The following is a 24,243-nucleotide window of genomic DNA, read 5'->3' as shown; positions in this document are numbered from 1 at the left end:
CACTACCCAATTCATGGCCATAGGTGAGGGTAGGAACGTAGACCGACTGGTAAACAGAGAGCTTCACCTTACAGCTCAGCTCCCTCTTTAGCACAATGGACTACATTTAAACATTTTTTTTATAATAAACCCCCCAAATACAAATACAATACAAACTACTTACAGCTGGCTCGTTCTCCATTGTTGAGGAAGTCACCTTCCTGGGGCTTCACTTGGATGCCCGTGTTCTCCCACATCGTGTGAATCACAGACATGCAGAGTTTGGGGTTTTTGCGGAAGAAGAGACGCCCCGCTCGAATAGTCAGGTTGTGCTCACTCCAGTCCCACAACGACTGCAGGTTCTGGTTGTTGACGGCGGAGAATGAATACATGCTAACAACAAAATACAAAATATAGAAGCAGATGGTCAGGAACGTGGTACAACTCTCTTTTTAATGCACAGAAACATGTTTAATAGAAGTGCTAAATATGAAGCTTGTCGCTGCGTCGTCTTGCACTAACAGAGCCCATATGGTTGTGTTTCTGTTTGACAGTGAGCGTTTGCTTAAAGTAAGACATGAAACAGAGACAGTTAACACCTTCAGCACCAGCAGCCCAACCAGAACACCTCCAGGGAGGAGGGACTGCCTGTCATCCTCAACATTCCTCAGAGTGAAACTTAATGCTGGGACAGACTATAACAAGTAGGGCAAAAAAAGGCTTTCCCATGACCACTGGAACAGAAACAACCTTGTCCTCCATCCCTTAGATTGCTACAGATGTAGATGTGAAGACATTAATGGGTCCAAGACATGCCACTAAGCTTTTAAGCAACAATCACTTATCTTACTTGTAAGACTCAGATACTTCAAGGGCTAGCATTCTTTGAAGGATTGCATATCCCCCACTCCCTTTCCCATCAGAGTTTTTTTTAATTCATCATCTTCTGATGGGAAGGGACAGAGTTACAGATGCTTTGGTTAAACCTTAAATGATTAGCACTTGGAGTGTGTGTTGTGAGCGACTCTCAGCTACTGTCACACCAAACGTTTGTTCAGTATCTGTTATGTTACCATTACCACTGAATATTTTGTAGAAGCATCTGTTAATTCATGTACACTTACTCAACAAAGAGCCTACATGTATTATCTTAGCTGCCTATGCATTCCCTGTCACTGCACGAATATATTGACACAGACGAGACATACTTCTCAAAAAGCTCCTCCCCGTTAATGTAACGAAGGCTCTTGAGGAAGGACAGCGAGCTGAGCGCATGAGAGTTTTGAATCTTCACAAAGCCCGTCACCGTCTGGATCAGTCCCATGAATTTCTCCAACTCGGCGGCAATATTTTCTGAGGGGGGGGAAACATAAAATAACATGTTTAACTTGGACAATAACACAAGTTCATTTTGAAAATCTTTGCGGTCCTCTTTTGTTACCATGTTGCCCTGACTAGCTCCTAGTGAAATATGCGTTTATTACATCTGAAGATTAGCTTGTGAGCCCCTCTGTCAACTGAGCACCATTAGGGCATAATGTAATAATTGCGTTAGAGTATGGAAGGTAGTTGTAATGTTAAGTTTGTGGCTCTCACATTGCATCCCAACAACTTGGTCCACAGGGGCTCTCAGCTTTCACCATCTCTCCAATACGAATATTTTAAAGGCAGTCAAGCAGCATACTGAGGCTAAAGGGATAGTTCTAAAGATTTAGAGTGGGATTTTTGTAGAAACATTAGGAACAATTAATATCTTACCTGTCGTAGATAGAGCTTTAAACAACCTCAGTTTGGAGTTAATTCTGATCCGAATCACAAGATAATGCAGAGTGTCAAGATCCAAGATTGCTGCCATCTCAAAACAGCTCTAATCACTTAAAATAGTTAGACTGGTTCATGCTAATGCTATTTAAAACATTGACGCCATCATTACGTCAGCAGAAATACTGTGACATTCCTGTCAGAAGTGTCCCCCACTGAACTGGAAGTGCTACAGCTAGCTGCTGCTATCCATGCTTGTAAGTATTTATATAATTTGATGTAAATAACCCTGTATATTAAAACAAACTATGTAAATTCATTCACACAACAGGATTCTTTGAAATTTTGACGTTGGACTATTTTTAAAGTGGCAGCAATCCACCTGATCTTGACCCCGCTCAGACGAGCAGCTAGCTCGTCAATTCAGTCAGAAATAAACTGTTTCTCTAAACCGAGACCGTTCAAAGAACTGGAGGACGATGCCCATTAGTTCAACATGGGTACAAGCACATCAGATAAATGTGCCAGATTTAAGTTTACAGAATAATTTTAATCTGCAGTTCCTGGCAATTCCATGGTACATGATAAAAAGACCTTAATTAACAAAAGGCACTTGATTGATAAGATTACATACCTATAAATTGTTAACTTACATGATTTTGGATGAATAACTTCCTAATATCTGGACTTTTTCTTTAATACACATTATTGTATGGCTGATTGAACAAACGTAACATTTTCTTCACCAGTTTAAATGTCAAGAAACGCTGGTATCTGTAATCTGATTAGTTGCTGGAATAGTGTATCCCTCCAAACATTTCAGGAATTTATTGTCAAAGACTGCCTTTATGCAAAACAGCCAACGATTTGTGGCGTAATGAGGAAGTTCTGTTTACACTCACTTCCACTGCGAAGGTTGATGATCAGATTTCCTGCAATGATGGTGCAGTCCTTCAGGGACTGAGCGGTGTCCACAGATGCAACGACGGGGGACATGCACAACTTGTCGCACAGTCCGTTACAAGCGGCGCACAGCATGCTGCACATGGTTGAAGCGGGAAGAAAAAAAACAACAACGTATTATTAAGATTTTTTTGTGTGTGTGTGATTTCCTACCTCTGCCTTGAAACAGCTGAAACAGCTCCTGAGCAATGTGAGGGTTTGAGGCCATGATAAAATGTCACCTTTCACACGAACAGTTTAATCTTTCATGAAGCTTCAGCTGTACGGTTTCGTGGCAGTGACTCACTGTGTTGACTACTGATACAAAGCATGGCCAGAAACACACTCTGCAGCAGTCTGAATCCAAGCTTTGGGTTTTGAGAATGGAAACAATTAAAAAAAAAGAAACAGAACAGAAAAGCTTTCCTAGCCTAACTCTGCATCAAACATAACGTGTTCGGAGGAGACGCTTGAGCCGAGTCTCTTACTCAAGTGTCTGGGTAATCATCTGTAAGGGTGGAAAACATTTCAGCGAACAGACTGGGAAATCTAAACATGAATCATTGATAGTCCAGCACGCTCTTAACCTCCTGCACTTCCTGTGTCGAGGCCTACTTTAAGAAAAAGAACGTGTGAAGAGTGCAGTCAAGTAAAGTTCATCTCAAGGATACCCTATGCAGGAGAATTCATTATGCATAAGTGCACAGTGGTTACAAGCTGTTTGAACGTATCTGAACACTGAAGTGTAAACACACAGCTGTTCACGGAAACTTCACCAGGTAATAAACCTACGACGAGCCGTTCTGCCTGGTTAAAGTACCAGATAATTGTCCAAAACAAATTCAAATATGGATTGTTTGAGGGATGTATGCCCATGGGGGATTCTGACATAAATAATTAATTTCAGTAAAGATCACACATTAATTATGTCACTTCACATCGCACTTTCAAATAAACTAAGTGTGGAGTCCTTACCGATTAGTGTTGTTGCGTGTGAAACCGGAGGGACAGTCAGGCATGCATTCTCCGTCATGGATGACGAAGTGGAGATCGCTGGGCAGGTGCACCTGTGCACACAGGTCCATGGTGATGCAGCGCCAGCCCTCAAACCTGAAGGTTCCCGGGGGACAGTCGGGCACGCAGCGACCCTCGTGGTTGTAGTGGAGGCAGGCTGAGCAGGCCATGTCGTTGTTGGGTTCGGTGCAGCTCCCCAGGCACTGGCTGTGGCAGCAGTCCCCCTTGTTCGTACAAGCCAACTTGCATTGCTCCGGACAGACTGAGGTAAAGACACACGGGGAAGAGGTCAATATAAAACAGTCTTTCTTTTTAAAGCTAAATGTTTCTAAGACAAAGGAGATGGTCATTGATTTTAGAAAGACTCTTCAGTTGCCACTAAATAAAGATCTGGAAACTGTTCTTCACAAACTGACCTTTGACCCCCATGTGGACTCATTTTGTAAAAAGGCTCACCAGAGAAACAGATAAACTCTGTGGTGTAAATGTTGATTCTACTTTTATGAGAATGTTTTATTCATGTTTTATTGAATCTGTTTTAACTTTCACCTTCATCTGTTGGTTTGGTAACATGCAAAAACAGGAACAAACTCTTGGGGATTGTCAGGATGTGCAGCAAAACTGCTGGTATCGTTCTACAGAGCCTCACTGGCCTACACAAGGTGAGGTCTTTGAACAAGGCCAGGCTGATTCTGGCAGATCCTGATCATCCACTCCATGGTGAGTTCAGGTTGCTTCCATCTGGACGCAGGTATCTGCTGCCCAGATGTTGGACGAACAGACTGAAAAACTCATTCATCCATGTAGAGATCAGGCTTCTCAACAAACAGTGATGATTTCAGTTATCTTAATGTCTCAATGTCTTGTCTAGTATGGATGTTTTGTGTGTCTACTGACTGTGAAACAAATTGCCCCTCGGGATAATAAAGATTCTTGAACTTGAACTCTTCTACGGTTGACAAGAAGACAAAAGTTAAAGTCTAACAAACAAGTAGTGGCAAAATCTCAGAACAGGCTTCACACAAAAGTTTTTTTTCATGAATTTCTACACAATGTTTGGACTAAATTTACATTTACTTATTTTATGTTCACTGTAAATAAAAGGTTTAACTCCTTTGAGGTGTCATTCTTTGTAACGGTTTTGAACATTTATTGCCTTAATTGTTGTAGATCGCTCTTTGAATGAACTCAGTTTGAAAAAAAAAAAGCGTTTGATTAACAGTGAATTAATGAGCTAATGGCTAGTCAGAGCAGATCCAACACCGAAGTGCATTGCTTTCATTTTAAAACAATTTCAGACTGAAACATTTCAGAGTGATTCATCCAAGGCCAACATTGTAACCTTTTACACAGCTACCAACAAAATATTGGTTAAAAATATAAAAAAAGGTTAGATAATATAATATAGGCTGCTATTTGGACTTGTAAATAACGACAGAATTATTTGTAATAGTGTTATTTGAAACTGATAGCAGGGAACAACGGTCTTGGCCTCGTTCAGACTAGCCATTAGCTCGTCAATCCAATCAGATTTAAACTCTGTTTCTCTAAACGGTGGTTGTTTCAAGAGCTGTTTACAACAGGTAAGATATTCTTTGCTCATAACTTTTCCACAAAAGCATGCTTTTAAAAAAAAGTTTCAGGATTAAAAAAATAAATGAAACAAAAGAGACGCAGGACCAAAAAGCAGTTGCAGCAGCCAGCAGTCATTCAAATACCATGAAAAGGCAAACCAGAAGAAAAAACAGTTTGCCTAAATCCACATGAACCTTACGTTCAGTCAAAAATGAAAATGTTTGCTCCATTTATTTGTCCAATTACACTCAGATAGAAGACAACAACATCTATATCAGATTGTTCTGTGTTAAACAAATGTAGAAACTACAACAAACACACAAACACCTGAGCAGATCGACAGATTGATTCACAAACTTCAGCAACAAGAAAATCAGAAGTATCTTTACAAACAGCCTTGCTGATCTTATTTCTCAGGGGAACAGACACATGTTTGGTATTTTAACGCACTAACGAACAAAGGCAATGCAGATTTATAAGTTGAACATGGGTGCACTTTTGCCTTCTTGTTGAAGGTTCTTTTATTCAATTTACTGTACTTTTATTTCAAGGAGTGGCACCTGTAATTAAAGACGAGCACAAAAGGTCACGGCTGCTTTCTGCTTTCTTTCTTGCCTGAAAACAAAGAGAACCGGAGTAAAAAAGCTTGTGCATTCTCACTATATGTTACTGTGCTCTCTCAAATAGCTTTATGTCTCTGTAATCCAATCAGTTACACATTTTTAAAGGGTAAAGTATTCAGAATAATTTAACAAAGCTGTTACTTCAGCACTGTCACTTACTAAGGGCTTGAAACGTAAGGATGTTTCACTGCACTGCACGGAGAGAGCATTTCTAATGTTTAGCTCGTCCCTTTTACAACCACGAGGAAGGAAACATTATTAAAACCACACTTCACTGGAACCGTTTCACTGTCACATCTGTAAAATTGCTTGGACAGGCATATTTTTTACATGAGCTCTGTGATAAGGGAGAGAATAAAAGATCTCTTTACAGATTTTCAAAGGCTTCTGCTTTTAAAGCCTAAAAACTGGAAAGAGACAAAGCTGAAGATTTATATTAAAAAAGAAAGAGAGTGACGGCAAGGTTAAAGGCAAAGACAGATAGTTTTTTTTAAAGTAAAACTACAAAGCTTGCTTCACATTTAACATCATCAAGCCCAATTACATCAAGCCTGAGTGCATGTATGCCTATTTTATGTTCCAAACCACACTCTCCAATTAAAACTCAACCTAAAATTCTTCTAAATCAAAGTTTAGGAAATTCTCATTTTTATTAATATACTGCTATAATGACAAATTCTTCCAATTTCCCTACGAAGTCACAAAGAACGCAACTGCGTTGTTCCAGATTGTGGGAAAATTACAGAAAGCACGTTGAGTGTTTTCAACTGAACTTGCGCAACACCAGAACTATTTGACGCTCCGCCACAGTTTACTGGACCTCACTGAGAAACATAAACACAAACCAATATGTTATTAATAACGCAGCATTCTTCCATCGCTCAGGGCAGGTGATACATCTGACACACTGCAAGCTGTCAGATTTATCCTGCAAACAGCATCATTAACGACAACCTCCATGGGTAGAAAAGGACTCTTTCAAAATCCAAGATGTGACACAGAAAAAGAAAAGCGAGAAATACTTTTTTTGTCTCACAACCCAACGAGATGAGATTTTGTTACGAGCCTGTTAAATACATTTGTCTTAGCATTGAAAATGGGAGTAGTTTGTAGTGTACATAGTTTGACTAATGCTCACATTTACAGAAAAGCATTAAAAAAAGTTGAGAAAACGTAAGTCTGTCCATGTTGTGTCACTGCAGAGCTTCCTAGTTTCAGATAAGTCCAAAAGCATCTGGACTGAGCATGTGTGGCACCAAAATACACTACTGACAAAGAACTATTCAGATTTTGTAGTCATAAGTGTTTACTACTTCCTGTTATGTTCTGCATTGTTGCTGCTCTAAGACCAACTCGTCCACGTGGACAATAATAAAAATGAACTACATTAAAGAAACACTCTTGGTTCTTATAGCTGCCTCCGCGCTCAGGCTGATGCTGAGAGGAGATGAGTTTTCCTATTGTTGGATTTTACAAGATAAAATACATAAATGCACATTTTGTGGCATTTTGATTTTTATGTTTATGCATGTTAAGCTGACTTGTGACTCTAAATTGTCCCTTGGTGTGAGTGAGAGAGTGAATAGTTGTCTCTTTTGCCCCTTTTCCACTGCTCCATCTCAGCTCTGCTCAGTTAGCTATGGTTTGAGTGCTGTTCCACCAGTACTTCGCTGACCTGTTGAAGCACGTGAGGCCATTTAAAAAAGAAACATTTTATATATTAAAAATAATGTTGTTGTTTTTTATCAGTGAAGAATAAAAATAAATAAACAGTGCCGGCTTTATCGTGAAATCCTGTTTTCACTTTGACTTTATTAAATAATCTGTTAATTAAAGTTAACTCAGCTGAAGAATCATAAAATGACAAAACTATTGGATCTCTCAGGAATATTTCCCTCAAGCATGTTTAAAGAAGAGACACAGCCTTTGGTTCAACTTTATTCTAACCCACAGATGTATAAATCACAAAACAAGAATTACACTTTAAATCAAAGCTCAAATAAAATTTGTATACAAGAAACAAAACCACATATCTAAATGGGACAATAAAAGTAGACATGATGAGTGCAAATACATCAGATGATGAAGAAAAATATAGAATTTTAAATATAGATGTTTTTGTAGAATCTGGTTCGTCAGATTTAATTTCAGTTCAGTTTATTTATATAACGCCAAGTCACACCAGAAGTCGTTTCAGGGCACTGAACAGAAACATTCAAATATAAATAATAAATAATGTATAAATAAACTGAACTGAATTAAATCTGATGAACCAGATTCTACAAAAACATTAATATTAAAATCTAAAAATATTAAATCTGGTCCTCTGGATGTTCAAAAAACAAAAACAAAAAAAAATGTAGAAACGTTTTGTCTTTCATCCGAAAGACTTCTTCAGTCTGAGGTGCTGTATTCAGCTATTTATATAAGACTGAGCTGAATACAGCACCTCAGACTGAAGAAGTCTTTCGGATGAAAGAAGAAACGTATCTACATTTTTGTTTTTGTTTGTTTGTTTTGTGAACATCCAGAGGACCAGACTTAACATTTTTAGATTTTTCTACCCGGATTATTGAGCATGCATCAGGATATCTATATTTAAAATTCTATATTTTTCTTCATCATTTGATGTATTTGCGCTCATTGTGGTTTTGTTTCTTGTATACAGATTATTTTTTCTTGTATACAGATTATTTTTCTTGTATACAGGTTATTTTTCTTGTATACAGATTATTTTTAGCTTTGAATTAAAGTTTAGCTTTGATTTAAAGCTTTAATTTAAAGTGTAATTCTTGTTTTGTGATTTGTACATCTGTGGGTTAGAATAATGTTGAACCAAAGGCTGTGTCTCTTCTTTAAACATGTTTGAGGGAAATATTCCTGAGATCCAATAATTTTGTCTTTTTATGATTTTTCAGTTGAATTAACTTTAATTTACAGATTATTTAATAAAGTCAAAGTGAAAACAGGATTTCACAATAAAGCCGGCACTGTTTATTTATTTTTAATCTTCACTGACAAAAAAAACAAACTTATATTTTATACATAAAATGTTAACAAAAAAAGTTTCCACCCTCCGTCCCTCCATCCCGGTCCTCCCGCCTGCCAGGGCTCAAATCCAGCCTTTGTGAGCAGGCGAGTCCGGGGCTCGGGGTTCGGCCTCAACGGCCGAGCGTCAACGGCTTGGCAGCTCGTATATGATCCTCCGCGGTGACACCGCTCACTCGAATTTTATCGTCGGTCACCAAACACAATAAAACGTCTGGACTTCAGAATTAAACACGGCGTTGTCATTTTGTCTTTAAAATCTTAAAAATAGATCCAGCCGCTGCTCCGCATCCAGAGAAATTGCAAATGGCGGCTCAGTGAAAAGTTTCTGAGATCCATTGACTCCTCCCCCTGACCAATCAGAGTCCTGCAATCACGTTTCGGTCCGGACTCAGCTCAACTGAGCTCGCTCGGTCCCAACAGAGAAGCAAGGACAAAAAGAGGTCCTGAATCAGCCTCAAATCAGCTAAAAATACAGTACTAGCTAAAGGGCTGGTGCAAAAGGGTTCTTTCTGTGGCGGGCTGCCCAGAATTGGGGCTTATTAGGAGCAGTGCAAAAAGGGCATTTGTGTCCTTGTGATGGACTGGAGACCTGTCCAGAGTGTCCCCCGCCTCCCACACAGTGATGGCTGGACATGGACACCAGTGACACCAGTGACCCCCGCGACCCGAAAAGGAAGAAGTGGGTAAATATGTTTAGGGAATGAAAGTTTATCAGTTTCACCATCACCTTAAATGCCAAGATTTGTATGTTGGGAGTGACTCATAGCTACTACCAGAGTAAACTTTCACTCAGCGTCTGCACCTTAGGTCAATATCCGCAAATGTGATGGAGTTTTTTTGTTGTTGTCATTTTTAGGGTCAGATGGCTGTGGCAGCCATCTTGAATCAAGCTGACTCTAAAAGGAAATCAGTTGTGGACGTACATCCGGTGATAACTTTCTGACAGTTTCAATGAAAAACAGACAAAAACATCCTCGCTGCACCTTCAGCCTTACTGATGAAATTTACTATTTTACTTGACACAATTTAGTCGAGACAGATCATAAAGTCGCTGACTGTGAGAGCATTTTCACATGAACACATAAGTGCGCTATTAAGCCATAAGGTTGTTTCTGTGTTATATAAAGCTTCACACTATGAACCCACTCCACCACACAAGGAGCAGACGAGCTCTGTGGCACTTCACAAATAGTGCTTCTCAAATATTCTGGATCTGGTCCAAAGTATAATGCAAAGATATATATATATATTTATTTATTTTTGTTAATTTTTTTTAAACAAGAGCATCAGATGTCATCGCATGCAGGTTCTCATATCACAGCTGGCATTTGTTTGGAAATACTATTCTGGCACTAGTGTGACGAGCACAAACAGAGTGGTGTAGTACATTTGCACAGGGTAGATAAAAAAATAAAAATTTAAAATAAAATAAAAAACATGAGAAACTCAAATGAGGACTCATTTTTCCTGGAAACCTACCAAAAGGGGGCAGCCACAGCAAACTCTGAGGAGCCTTTTTGAAGGAAGTCTGGTTCTTCTGTATCATTTCAGTGGATTCCTCAGAGAGGAAGAATTCCAAATATGCATACCTTCAGCCAGACGAGAGCGAGCTGAGGGGGAGTCACTGTCTTAGATCCATATAAGTCGCCCGGGTTTCACTGCGTGACCAAACAACCCATGGTATCAAGGATACCAGCTCCTATTTATAGAGGCTCCCATTGCAGACCTATTTCCACACGGCTACTACACGCAGCTATGCAGGGCATTACAAGTTTTTATTACTTCTTTAAATAAGACGTCATCAGCCTCATTGTACTCCAAGTGGATGTAACCAAGAATAAATAAGAAGCAGCAAAAGGTTTAGGTCTTGACCACATTTAAGGTCACACAGCGTCAGATTCATCTTTTTGTTTGAAAACCAAGAAACCTTTTGCTATAATCTGAATCAAACACATCAAACTGCTTGGAGTGGGGGCAGGGAGGTTTTTCATGTTGTTCTCCTCATACAGTAGTTACACAACTCCCCTCCCTCTAGCTCTTTCCCTCAGCAAACACAGCCAGGTCAGACACCAACAACCCAAGCAGCAGCCTGCGCCTCCTGTTCACCGGAGCTGGGCAACACATAGGAACAGCTCTACAACCGTCACTTTTACCATAGGTGAAGGAGCAGACGAGTCCAACGTGTCCACTTGCAGGAGAAAAATTAGCAAAATGTTTGAGACCGCAAAGGAATCCCCAGAGAGAAAGTTAATCCCTTGTAGCGAATTCAGGAAATGATACGGCAACCTGAGAAAGTAGGATTCAGCCACAAACGTGATCATGAAGGACAGACGTGTCAGAGAACGAGACCTCGTCAAGACTTTCACGAACATTTAACCTTAAAAATGAAGATAATCTACAGTTAATCTGACGTGATCCTCTGGTGGTTCTTGATCACAAGTCCACTCTTTAAAGGGTGGAACCTTTTTTTTAAATGTGTGGTTAGATTTAGGGCTAAGGTATAAATTGAGTTGTACTGATAAAGGGTAGATTTCAGCGAAGGGTCTAGTTTAGACTACAGAAATGAAGGGACGTCAATGCAATGTCCAAATAAGGATAAATACAACCCTGTGTGTGGGTTGTTCATATGTAGCTTTGCAAACCTAAACAAGAGCTGCCATGTTCTTTTTACAGAGAAGAGGCTTTTTTTTCTGGGAATCCTGCCGAACCGCCGCTTGAGTCTGAGGTGCTGTTCTTGATTTTTATATATATATTTTAAATTTTTTACAGTTTCTGTGAGCTTGAAATGAACTTGCCGATATATCTGGTTTGTTTTGAAAAGTTCTGGCATGTGTGTATACTGTACATACATTTACAGTATATTATATATATAGACACATTAGGGGTGCAGAAAAAATGGATTAATTAAAGAATCGAGATTCCTAGTTTTGGCGATTCTGAATCGATTCTAAAAGCCCCAAAATCCTTTGTTTTATTTTTTTCCATTCCTACTCCCAAGCGTACTGCATATCCCACTACATGTCCACCCGTCACCATAGATTTTGGCCTTGTAGGCCACAATATATTGAGCTAGTTAGCCAGCTCCTATTATCTGAATGGAGTCTACTAGCACGGAGTGGAGGACAGCGCGATTTAATCCGCTCCTTCCTTGTTAAAAGTCATTTCAGATCCTACAATGTTCCAGGGGAAGATAGAGCTTGACAAGAGCACAGTTGTTTTCAAGAAGTGTAAAATAAAATTGTGGTACTGTATTTTGGAAATAGGGCAAATGTGCAGAAGGAAGATGAAAGCGAAAGCAGCAGCTCGGCAAACAAACTTCCAGCTAATTCTCCAAGAGCTGTGAAGATTTCCCACTCCATCTCCTGCTATATCACAAAGATTTACGACCACACAGCTCAGTTGACGGTGAGGGGTTTAGGTTTATTTTTAATACACTGGACCCAACGTACGTTATTCCTTCACGTAGCTTTGTTTTTATTTTGTGATAAAGCAGCGCCGCAACTCCACCATGAAACAAAGAATAAAGTGGGAGAAGCTCTGATGCACCAGCTGCAGCTCAAAGGTAACTGCTTTTTCTCATAGTATACAAAAACTTATATAGAGAAGTTATACAACAAACTTAATGTAATTTGTCTTTTGAACAGGTTGAAGAGCCAGTTCCAAATGATACAATTTATGGTTTATAAATTACAGTTCAGAAGAGTTTTTGTACAAGTTTGCACAGGTTTTGAAATTTTGTTAAAGATTTACCAAATATGAATCAATATGGTTAAGACTGTGAAGTCTGTATATTTCACATTAGGTTAAGTTTTGAAAATACAGCAAATGTTAAGCAATATGGTTTAAAAAACTGTGAAGTCTGTATTTTATTTTGAGTTAAAGGTTAATGTACTATGGTAGGCTGCAGTCTGTTTACTTATAAAAGGAAGAAGCAGGTAAAGAGGATGGATGGCTGGATGGCTGGATGACTGGATGGATTATTTGTCTGTGATGGCCTGGAGACCTGTCTAGGTGTCCCCCGCCTCTCGCACGGTGACTGCTGGACATGGGCACCAGTGACCCCAGCGACCCAAAAAGGAAGAAGCTAAGTAACGAGAATGGATGGATGGATAGATGAATTATTTGGTCCTAGATTTTTTCCCCCCTCTAAATTCAGACCCTGTCCTGTTTGCTCACGAGCACGCTGCATTAAGACTACTACAGTGTTTGCACTGCAAGACCAGCGATGCGTTCACTGCCAGCACGCCATTCACACCTCAGAAGACGAAGCGTGATGGGAAAATACACAAAATGTTTCTTTTAGAACTGATCACAGGTGTCAGTCACAATAAAACACTAAAAACTGTGTTATGAAAGACTAAAAGTTTCATTTTCCCCGACATGTTAGAGCGCCGAGTGTTTTCTCAGCGTCATAAAAGATAAGTGGGAAGCGTGACAGACAGTTGGGAAGTCATTCATTATTCACATTGGGGCCGAGGGAGGAGGAGGAGGAGGTGGAGGCGGAGGAGAATGGAGGGGAAGGTTGAGCTGGTTGCCATCCTTCGGACCAATCGCAGACAGGCGGGGGAGTGTCTAATCCTAATGACTGACATGTTATTGAGTCTGGAGCCGAGACGATAAACAAGTCCTCTCTTGAGCGGGGGCTGGGAGGGGGGAGTCGTAACCATGGCGATTAAGCACGACTTTTCCACAGATTCAGAGACACCGTAAGTTACAGGAGACCTTGAACTCGTTTCACAACAAGCTTCTCTGATGTTACTCCTGTAAAACCACATTAGGTCAGTTACAACATTCATTCATAGAAATGAATTATTTGCGTTTATAAGAAAAGTGGTGACTTTTGAAAATACTATTAAGGCTAAGAAACTAACAGATGCAGAAATCAGATGAGAGTGCTGCGGTTTGCTCTGCAATATAATAATAAAAAAAACCACTAAGATTTAATTTGATATATATCTCCACATTACACCAATGTACCAAACTCTTCACTGCGCTGCACTACAGTAACCCCCTGCACCCCTGCTGAGCTCAGGTTACCAGATCTGAGTGAACAGTAGCAGACATCAAGTCCATCACAAGCTGATGCGGCTGAGACTGCAGGCCGACCGCCTCCTCCCCCCAGTCTACCTCCCAAACCACGTCCCTGAGCTGCACTGGTCCACATCCTCATCCGGCAACCCGATCTTCCCCAGGAGCCCCCACTGGACGGCTCCAGACACTTGTTTAAACCACATCAGCTCAAGCAGCCAGAGAGAAGATGCTTCCTTAGAAGCAAACCGCACCGCAGCCTTCACTACTGATGACTTACAGCTATAGGGACATGGTCAAGTGTTTTTTGTTTGTCGTTTTATAACATAATATATATTTATTTTGTGAATGGGTTTGATTGCCTGTAAGGGTTCGAAAAGACTGATCGCTCCACTTACTAGAGGTGGTCTTGTTTGAAAGGTGATTTTCTCCTGCAGACAGCTGGGTAAGACGAGCGTGAATAAATCTCTGTACACAAAGGTGTGTGTGTGCGCGCACGTGTGTGTGAATGAACTCGTTCCTCCCTGTCCCAGCATTTCTCTCCCACTCTTGTGTTCTCTAAAGAGCAGCAACGTGTTTTCTTTCACACAACTATGTGCTGGTCTGTGTGTTCAGGCATGCGTGGCATTTCCCCTTACTCGTGTTCAATCACAACAACAACAATAACAACACACACACACACACACACACAGCCCTCAGGGCTCGGCCCAATCCGCAGCTGCTGTTGTTGCTGCTTTGTGGTTGATTGATTGTTCTCACCATAGCGCAGGTACGCAGCACCTTTACATCTGTCAGAACTTTGTGCTTTTATATTTAATGAATTAAAGACGGGCTGAAAAGCTTTTGAAGTCTTTTAAAACAGTAGAAAATATGGCAAAGGAAAAGTTTTTTAACTAAGATGTTACCAACACTGGATATTCCAGTGGGTTATGGCATAAAATATCTGTTTTCTTCCTTTATTGTAATCATTAGATAATTTTTTAAAGTATGACAGCAGAGGACCATGTCCCTGTATAGCTGAAAAGGTTTGCAGTTGCAGAACATATACTGTAAACCAGATTTGTTTTGGTCGTACTTCACATTCCTTTCAGGAAACACATCAGATCAAATCCACACGATGGTGTGAACAACTGATTAGTGGGGTCAAGCCCCACCACTGGGCCTGAGCTGAACTCCTCAATCCCGTATGGACCCGACTGCTTGTAGGTTAGAAATCCCTGGAAGTCTTTGCTCATTCCCCCACAAGAGACTCATTTGCTAAATTTAAACAGATCTCAGTGACAAAACTCAAATTAAACCAGGACATTTTCCCACTTTTCTTTGAGAAACTACACACAGCTGTCTAAGTTTTCACACTTTATGTCAAAAAACATCTCACTGCCATATGCTAAACAAATATTATAATAGAGATGTGTCCTGTAGCTCTTGAAGCTACCATCAGGACTTTCTTCCCAGTCACAGGCTGAGAAGATGGAGTTAACAGAAACGAGCTAACTGCGAGCAACATTCGACAAATTGAGAAAAGTGCTTAAGGCACACAGGAAAAGCAACTCAGAAAAGAACTTTGATCTTGTTTTTTTTTTTGTCTTTGCTGACTTTGAGGTGTGTTTTTTTTTTTTAACTAAAAATGGCTTGAAAAATTACAGTTTCCTATATCTCCATTATAAAATACAGCATGTTTCCTGGCAGTGCTGCGTCAAGCTCCAACATCCCCTCAGCCTCTCATAAAAGTCAGAGAAAAATCCATGTAGACAATAATTTAACACTAATTTTAGGTTACATGCATGTACACAAGTGAAAACTCCACTTCTGAGTCACGCTCTTTAAAAAGCAACACGGCAGATAAACAGATCCAGCAGCATAAAATGATCCCAATGAAGCGCTACGGAAAGATCCCTCAACCTTTCTGACCAACGCTTATTTGACTATCAAACGACTTCGTCGAACATCCTTTTCGCTCTTATTGTTTAGGAGAAATGTTGCAAGCGACCGCATGTATTTGCTCAGTTTAACGTTTTGCTGTGCTCAGACTGAGTCTGTAATCATCAGAGCATCAGAATAGCAGGAATTCTGATGCCAAGGCCTATTTATGTAAATGATCGTGTACAAGTCTGTGACAAATGTTAGCCCAGATTTCATCCCGGCGAGCTGTCTGGCACACATTCTCCCTGCTGACACGACGTCTGGATTTAAAATAACATCTTCCTTTTGCGCTTACTTCACGTCTCATACTGATGAATCATAAAAGATTGTTTTATTACATTTCTTACTGGGTTAAAACAGAGTTAATGTTTTTCATAGTAAATAAAATCAGGAGTTCGAGGGAACATGCAGTCTGATCGTTGTCAACCCTCACTTCATTCAGTTCAGCAGGAAAACGCTGAGCCCAGAGTTAAATCTGCTCCAGTAAGACATGAAATTATTCTCTTCAGGTGCAGAATCTGGAATATTCTTAAGTGAAATGACCCGAAAAGTGAGTCCCGGGTGGTACAAAAACAGTACCGCATTCAGAAAAGTAACAGGGCTGTAGCCTCCCTGCTTGTCCTCCCATTTTGAAACAAGAATTAAAAAGTTTTACAACCTGTCCTGAGCACTGATAAAGTCAAAAAAGAACTGATGAGGGAAACGACTTGGCAACGTTTGGCAACGACCTGGCTTCCATCGTGTCTTTTTAATCTCAAACACGGTGCCTGGATATCAGATGTAGGGGCGAAGTGACCTCAAACTTAAACGTCTCTCTTTATTCCAAATAACTGAAGAGGAAAATAAAGCAGCTAAAGCCATTAAAGAGCATCAAACGATGAACTCAGAAATAAAAAGCCTCTTTTTGTAGTAACATCACCTAATATAGCTGCACAAAGCCTTGCCTTGAGTCGGAGTGCAGGAGGAGTCCCTGTTTACAAGTCTTTGAGCAAACTGGGGCTTACGTCAACCTTTGGTACGTTCCACTCGCAGCTTCTCTTTTTCAATCTAAATTTTGGTGTTAATAAGGTTTTACCATGACGCAAGTCTCCTGTTCACTTCAGGCCCTAAACACACAAACACTACAGCCAGAAGAAAAAAAAAAGCTCTGTCGAAACTGCAGGAGTGAAGAACTGCAGGCCCCGATCTAATCTCCACCATATTTGGTTTGGGACAAATGCAAATCAGCTGCAGTGTCAGCTCTGAGTTTGGGTGAGGAGCTTTAAAAAAACAAAACTGGGACCAGTTGTGGGGGATTTGGAGTGGTCAGCCATTCAACAGGCCCAAGGCCGCAGGAGCACAGGAAAGGAGGACAGCTGATGTGGACAGAGCAGGACAGCTGACGGGTCTCCAACAGTCCCACACCCACACTTCTCATTGGCTGTGGCTGACATCATAGCTACAGTATATTGTCACAGTCTCTCTATTTTTCCTCAAAACAGTCAGATTCTCCTCAGGCTACCCCCTCACTGTTTTATCATCACAGAGTTATAGTTTAATTTGCCCCTTTTAGAAACCCCAGCATCAAGAAGAGCAAAAACAAGAACAAGAAAAAGACAAGAAAAAAAAAGAATAAGTATTTGAGCATATCTATCCATCTTCTGCATGTTTTGCCTAATTTATTTTACTTTTATCAAACTATGAGACAAAACCAGGTAATATAGATACAAAGGTCAGACAAGGAGTTTGTTGAGAGGAGGATATGACACCAGTTATAAAAACATAAGACCCCCCCCCCCCTGCAAATTAAATAAAGACAGTATTAAGAACATTGAGAATGGTAAGTGAAAAGTGTCAGAGAAGAGATGAAATCATGAGAATGTTTGATTCATGTTTTATTGAGTCTCTTAACTTTCACCTTCATCTGTTGGTTTGGATAGTTAACATGCAAAAACAGGAACAAACTCTCGGGGATTGTGAGGATGTGCAGCAGAACTGCTGGCACAGCCCTACAGAACCTCACTGAGAAGTTGAGGTCAGCGAACAAGGCCAGGCTGATTCTGGCAGATCCTGATCATCCACTCCATGGTGAGTTCAGGTTGCTTCCATCTGGACGCAGGTATCTGCTGCTCAGATGTTGGACGAACAGACTGAAAAACTTATTCATCCCTGTAGAGATCAGGCTTCTCAACAAACAGTGATGATTTATGTTATTTTAATGTCGTCCAGTATGGATGTTTTGTGTGCCTACTGACTGTGAAACAAATTGCCCCTGTGGGATAATAAAAATTATTGAATTTGATCTTGAAATCATTTATGAGAGTGTTTTTTATTGCATTTGTATAAATGCCAAACAGGAGCTGTACAATCTTAAAAAAATTAGAAGCCGAGCGCTAAAGGAAAGGGGATAAAAATGGTGATAAAAGTGTGTAAGTCGGTCAGTCAGCTGACCGTCCCCTGCTACTGTGTACCACATTTAGACGCTGTGTTTTGGGCCATGATCGCATCCCTCCACAAGAGATTAGCTCTTAGTCGGATTAAGGAGGAGTCAGTGCATACCGGTACCGGAGAGGTAAAATGTCACCACAGCACTGCAGGAGGCGACGGTGGTTAGGAAGCATGGGACTGACGGACAGATAGGATCTACTCTGTGCGCGAACCTCTCAAAGATGAGGCTTTAAATCGCCTCCTGTTCAAAACAACAAGGCAACGAGGACCTTCTAGGTTTCAACTTGGCCGATTCTAATTTTAAGCCCACCTGCGTGAAGCGAGAAGAGAGCCAGAGAACTGACAGAAATGGAAAAGTGGTTAGAGAAGACAAATGCCAGAAGTAAGGCAGGGACATGGGCAGAAAGAACAAGGCTGCCTCCAGTTACATGAAGCACTGAACCCCCACCTTGTCAAACAGAAGACTTCCAAAAATGATTTAAACAAAATGCTCACACTTTCCACCCTGAAACAAACAATGACCTCCTTTGTAAAAAGCTACGGCACGCTCACAGTCAGGGGACGCATAAAGAGACAGTTTCAAAACAGTGGGCCTTCACCCCCCTCCTCGTTAGAACTCCCCTCAAGGCTGCAGACACGCCCCCTCCCCTCCAATCCTTCAGGAACACAGTCACCGGACACACCAAGGTCTGGTTTGTTGTTCCCCGCACAGTAAAAGACTTACTTGTTCTTTTGTCATTTTTGAACACTGGTTGCAGCATCTCCCTTAAACAACTGAGAGCCAGCTGCAGCAGGAGCAGCGCACCAACAGGGGGCCTGAGACGTGCCATAAAGTCCTGCTGCATTGCAGACATGTTGCACACATCCACTCAGGCTGCAACCAAACTCTAATCTTTTGGAGCGTCTTAGCGATTAAAATAAAAACTAAGATGGAACATGCAGATATTTATGAATTTTTAAAAAATACAGTTAAACAGCTCAGCGGACAACATTGAAAACAAGAGTCCCCCTATGGTTCTTTCTTTCACTCAGTTTTGCTCAAATTGAGAGTGATATTTCAGTTTTGGTCTGATTTTATTTATCTGACATCCTTGTGGTTACCTGCAGAAAGAGGACACTGCACCAGCACTGGGTGCAAAGGACGTGCAGAAAACTACAGCATACTGTGCTGTTTTATTAGAGCTCTTTAAACAAATGCCTTCTAAACTCCTATTGGTTTGATTGTAGCTAAACCGAACATCATAAACTCTTAACAGACAAATGGCTGGAGGCCATGTTTTCTGCTGTTTGAACTCACTGCTTCAGCTCTGGGTTGTTTCAGGGAAAACAGATCAAAATCAGCAAACAGAAAGCTGAAGAGAAGAGAATTGTCCTTTGTCATATTTAGATTGTTAATCTGATTTTATGTTAATTAAATGGCTTCAGCAGGTGATGCATATTAATTAGACTGAGCTTTGTGTTGTACAACCTCAATTCTACAACAAGATGCCACAGGAATGAATGAATCACACCAGCTAGATCAGCGATTTCCACCAGAATGTGCTTCGACAAACGTGTGTGAGCACTTGTGTACTTTCAAACGACTCTAGTGCTGGGTTGGATGACTGCATGCAGCTAGGGGACAGATAGCTGGCTGAGAAGGAAAATAGGAGCACGCTGCTCAATCAATGAGTCATCAATCACACACACATCCACACCTACACACACACACATACACAGCAAGAAGGAGCAAACACAGGAAACAGGAGACCGTATCTTTTAACTACCACTCTGAAAAAGCCATCAAAGTGCGGGTTGTGACTCCAGGCCTTTTTCCATGGCCCACCTCTAAGCATACTTTGACCCCTCTCTGAGATGGGTATGTGTTTGGGGGTGTTGATGCTGTCTAGTGGAGAAATTCTTTAGAGCTAAACTGAGACAAAACAAGGGTGTGTTTTTTTTAATGGCCTGGGGAGTCTGAGGCACAGAATTTGTCCTCATTTGCCATTTGTTGTGAGCATGTCAGAAATGTTTGAACTTATTTTGGTTACTCATCTCATTCAGGATTTTTTTTTTTATATATATATATCACCTAAACAGCTTTCTATTCTCTCTGGTCTCTCTTGTAAATGAGTCCCTGAGGCTCAATGGGATTAATCTGTATAAATAAAGGTTGAATGGACATTACTCATAGAAAATACATAAAAAATTAGGGATGCATGATATTGGATTTTTGGCTGATATCTGACATGTTGATATGTTAAAACTTATTTGGCCGATAAATGATACCGATATTTTTATATACGATCCTTTGTCAGAACATAGCCCTCTTGTTTAGACTTATTTGCTACAAAGATCGTGTAACAGCTGTAAGAGCTGGTGACATATACTCAGTAATAGCCATATGATATATATAGCACTTTAACTTATATTAAATGAAAAGTGTTAAATGGTATTTATTAGCATTAGTCCCCTGCGATGCTCTCATTTGTGGAGGCTTGTTCCAGGTTCCTAGCTCGGGTAAGACTATGTTGGAAAAATATCTCCGACTGGGGACGATGTAGCGAGGCTCAATGTATTCCAAAAATCTTCGGAATCCGACATCCTCAACGAAAAAAAACTTCCACACCGCTGACATTTTGACTTCTTCCTCTCCGCTGTGATCAGATCAGGTAGAGGTGCGCGTGATGTCATCACGTTGTGCTGGCACTGCAGGCATCCTTGTCACTAGGTTGCCATACAAAAACAGCATCTTTTATATCGGTGAGTTATTTTGATGGAATGGCTGATGTATGATATTTAACTTTAATGCTAATATCGGCCGATACCGATACCATGCCGATAATATTGTGCATCCCTATGAAAAATAATAAAAAATGATCTCAGTCTGACTCAGAAAATAATCCATGGATTCACTGCTATCAGTTTAGACTGTGGTAACATTAACTGCTGTACTGAAGTGAATTCATTGGCTCCCAGTTCTACATGTGCATGTGTCTTTGTTTATGCTCAAGTTCACAGGTAATAAAATGTGAGATATATGTGCAATTGTCACCAGCACTGTTGTCTGACAGCAACTAGCTCTCACATCAACCCGATAGCTGCAGGAACTCCTAAAACTCAGTTGATCTGGAAACAGAAGTGGCAAAAAAGATAGAAGTGGCCACAAAAACTCGTTTTAAAATCCAAAAAAGTTTATTTCAGAAGTAAATTCAGGATGAAAACAGAAAATAAAAGCTCTACAGCCAAGCATCTTAATCACAAAAATGGAGCACTCTTTGCTAGAATTTCCTAAGAAAAAAGTAATATTCTCTCATAACAAAAATATTAACATTTTCATTTATGCTCTGAAAAGTGTCAGGGAGTAGAATTGTATGTACAAATAGGCCTGTCATGATAACAAATTTTGCTGGGCGATTAATTGTCTCAGAAATTATTGCGATAAACGATAATATTGTTTGAAATTTGACAATAATTAGTAATTATTGTTAAATTTAAGAAGAAATGTTTTGAATTTGTTTTGCATGTAATACCTTTTTTGACCACTGGATGGCAGTATAAGCTGTTTGAATTGAAGGATGGATAGTGAGGGAGCGAGCAGCGTGTCTTTGTAAGAAAATGGGAGGGAGGTCCCTTGACGTGACATGAGCTGTCTCTTCAGTTCTCAAAAAGGCGGATGCTCGGTGTGGTTTGAGCTCTTTAGCATAGCATTTATCCCACAAAGCTTTTAATTTAAAAAAAATCAGTAAACAAGTTCTCAGCTTCTTTTTGCAGAGAAAAACTTTTTACATGAAGACACGGGTTTCAACCGTGAATTTTGGAGCTTCGACAAGATGGAGGATTTTTTCCTGAGGTCGGCCTGTTAGCTTAGCTCATAGTTTAGCTTCTCAGTTAGCTGCTTTTAACGATCCAAAAACGCGATTTTAGACAGTTAAAATGGATTTTGGATTTAAAATGGAGCAAGAGAAAGGGAGGGGTCAGTGAAGAGCACCAGAGTTGAGTTTTTTTTGTCATCCATTGTCTTCAGTAGAAAGAGAGAGACACGAAGAAACAATAAAGCTGATAAATGAAAATGAGGTTGATCATTTTCATTTATCATGCGATTTGATTTATTGTTTATTGCGACAGGCCTACAAACTACAACAAAACAAATAACTGACAATGTTTAAATGTTTAAGCACAACTTCAGCAGAACATTCCTGTTACACATAGAGAACTTCAAGCACCACCTGAAACTCGTGTGTTGCATGCTTCGAAGAAAAAAGTTGCCCTGAGTAAAAGTGAGCAGTGCCAGCTCTTACAGCCTTCCTAACCCACATGTGATGGAGAACAAGGTAACGAACACCACCAGCCAGATCAGCAGAGTTAATGTACAAAGTGATGAGTAACAAGCAGGAAGGACGTCCTGAGCTGCAGTGACAGCGTGTCCTCCTGTCCTCGCTGTCACTCCATGTCAGCTCTCATTACCTCCAGCAGTACACAACCTGCACTGAATAACTTACTGACTGACTAATGGCACTTACCCAACAGCTCTATGGATAATAACAGTAAAGTGCTGGGATCATCACGACGACACAGAGGTTGCTCTATCCTTGGTCTTGTTCACATCGGATGAACGTCAAAGGCTGAGCTGAAGTGGGACTGTGTCGCAACTCCCGTCTGACTTTCAACAATTCTGCAAGTTTATTCCCCAACATCTATGACATAATTGGACAGAGAAAAATACGGGCGACACAACCGACTCTTCTTCTTTGACACAACGTTCACCATGCAGCTAACATATGCATGATAAGATGCACACTAAGGATTTAAACTCCCCATAGAGGCTCAAAGATGACCGTGCCACTACTGTGCTACAGGAATAAGGATCAGTGTGGGTCAGCTGGAATATGAAGCTAGGAATCAATGCATGTTGGCAGCATATAATGCCTTCTGTCAAAAGAGGCAAAGGATGCACTCAGTGGCCTCAAGGATCCCAAAACAAGCTCAATCAAAAATAGACGTGTTGATACAGATTAAAGAACAGATTCAAGATAGTATTAAAAGAAAACTGATGGGACTAAAAATGTTTAATTAATAGTAGGGATGGGGCCGATCCGATCCAGTATTGGTATCGGGCTCCGATACCAGCATAATTTACGTATCGGATTTTCCGATCCAACCTGCCGATATTTCCGATCCATGATGTCTGTGGTAGCGCTGCACGTTGGCTTCAAACTATGGAATAGATTTCCTGAACGGCGGCGTGTCTCATGAGCCCAGAGTAATAAGACCCGCCTCACATTCAGGAAATCCATTTCATAGTTTGCAGCCAGCTACAACGTGAGGGCTGAGTTAGCAGCACTGTGGCTAACAGCTAACCAATTTTTCATCTAAACATGTCCGCTGTGTGGAAGTATTTTACACTAGAAACACCACAAAACAAGACAGCATTGTGCAATGTCTGCAGAGCCATAGCGCCACATTAAACCGCGGTAAAGTTAGTTTTACGATGGACATTCGAGCTCCGGGGCTTCAGCGGTCTGTTATTTTTGTTCATTCCAGAAAAGGCACTCTGATTTCGGTCAGCCACGCTCAGTCTGTCCGTCTCGGAGGAGGGGCAGACTGAGCACGGTTGACCAAAATCAGAGTGCTTGTTTCGGATTGAACAAGAAAAACACATCACTGAAGCCCCGGAACTCGAATGTTTACCGAGAAGTTGCTAAACTTCATCATAATTAATGACAAACCACTATCAGTTGTAGAAAACAAAGGATTTCGCAGCTTGATACAGTTTACCCTCCCGGAGATATTTATCAGTACAATAGTACTAGACAATCATAAAAAAAACATGATTTGAAAATTATATATAGATATATAGATATATAGATATTTATATAGATATATATAGATATATAGATAGATAGATAGATAGATAGATAGATAGATAGATAGATAGATA

General features: G+C 40.5%; 1 protein-coding gene across 1 annotated transcript in view; it reads right to left on the bottom strand.

The window, feature by feature from the left end:
• Nucleotides 1-24,243, bottom strand: part of igf1ra (insulin-like growth factor 1a receptor) — a 104,387-nt gene that overhangs the window by 27,363 nt on the left and 52,781 nt on the right. Inside the window, exons 3-6 of the mRNA XM_037683498.1 lie at nt 3,658-3,958; nt 2,643-2,779; nt 1,188-1,332; nt 164-372 (exon numbers count right to left, since the gene is read on the bottom strand). Coding sequence (XP_037539426.1) covers nt 164-372; nt 1,188-1,332; nt 2,643-2,779; nt 3,658-3,958 — 792 coding nt within the window. The remainder of the gene's footprint in view (nt 1-163; nt 373-1,187; nt 1,333-2,642; nt 2,780-3,657; nt 3,959-24,243) is intronic.

The sequence above is a fragment of the Nematolebias whitei genome, chromosome 10 (assembly GCF_014905685.2).
Source record: "Nematolebias whitei isolate Nwh7 chromosome 10, NemWhi1, whole genome shotgun sequence".
Classification (NCBI taxonomy): Eukaryota; Metazoa; Chordata; class Actinopteri; order Cyprinodontiformes; family Rivulidae; genus Nematolebias; species Nematolebias whitei.
The sequence above is the reverse complement of the archived record's forward strand: the minus strand, read 5'-3'. Positions and strand labels throughout refer to the sequence as shown.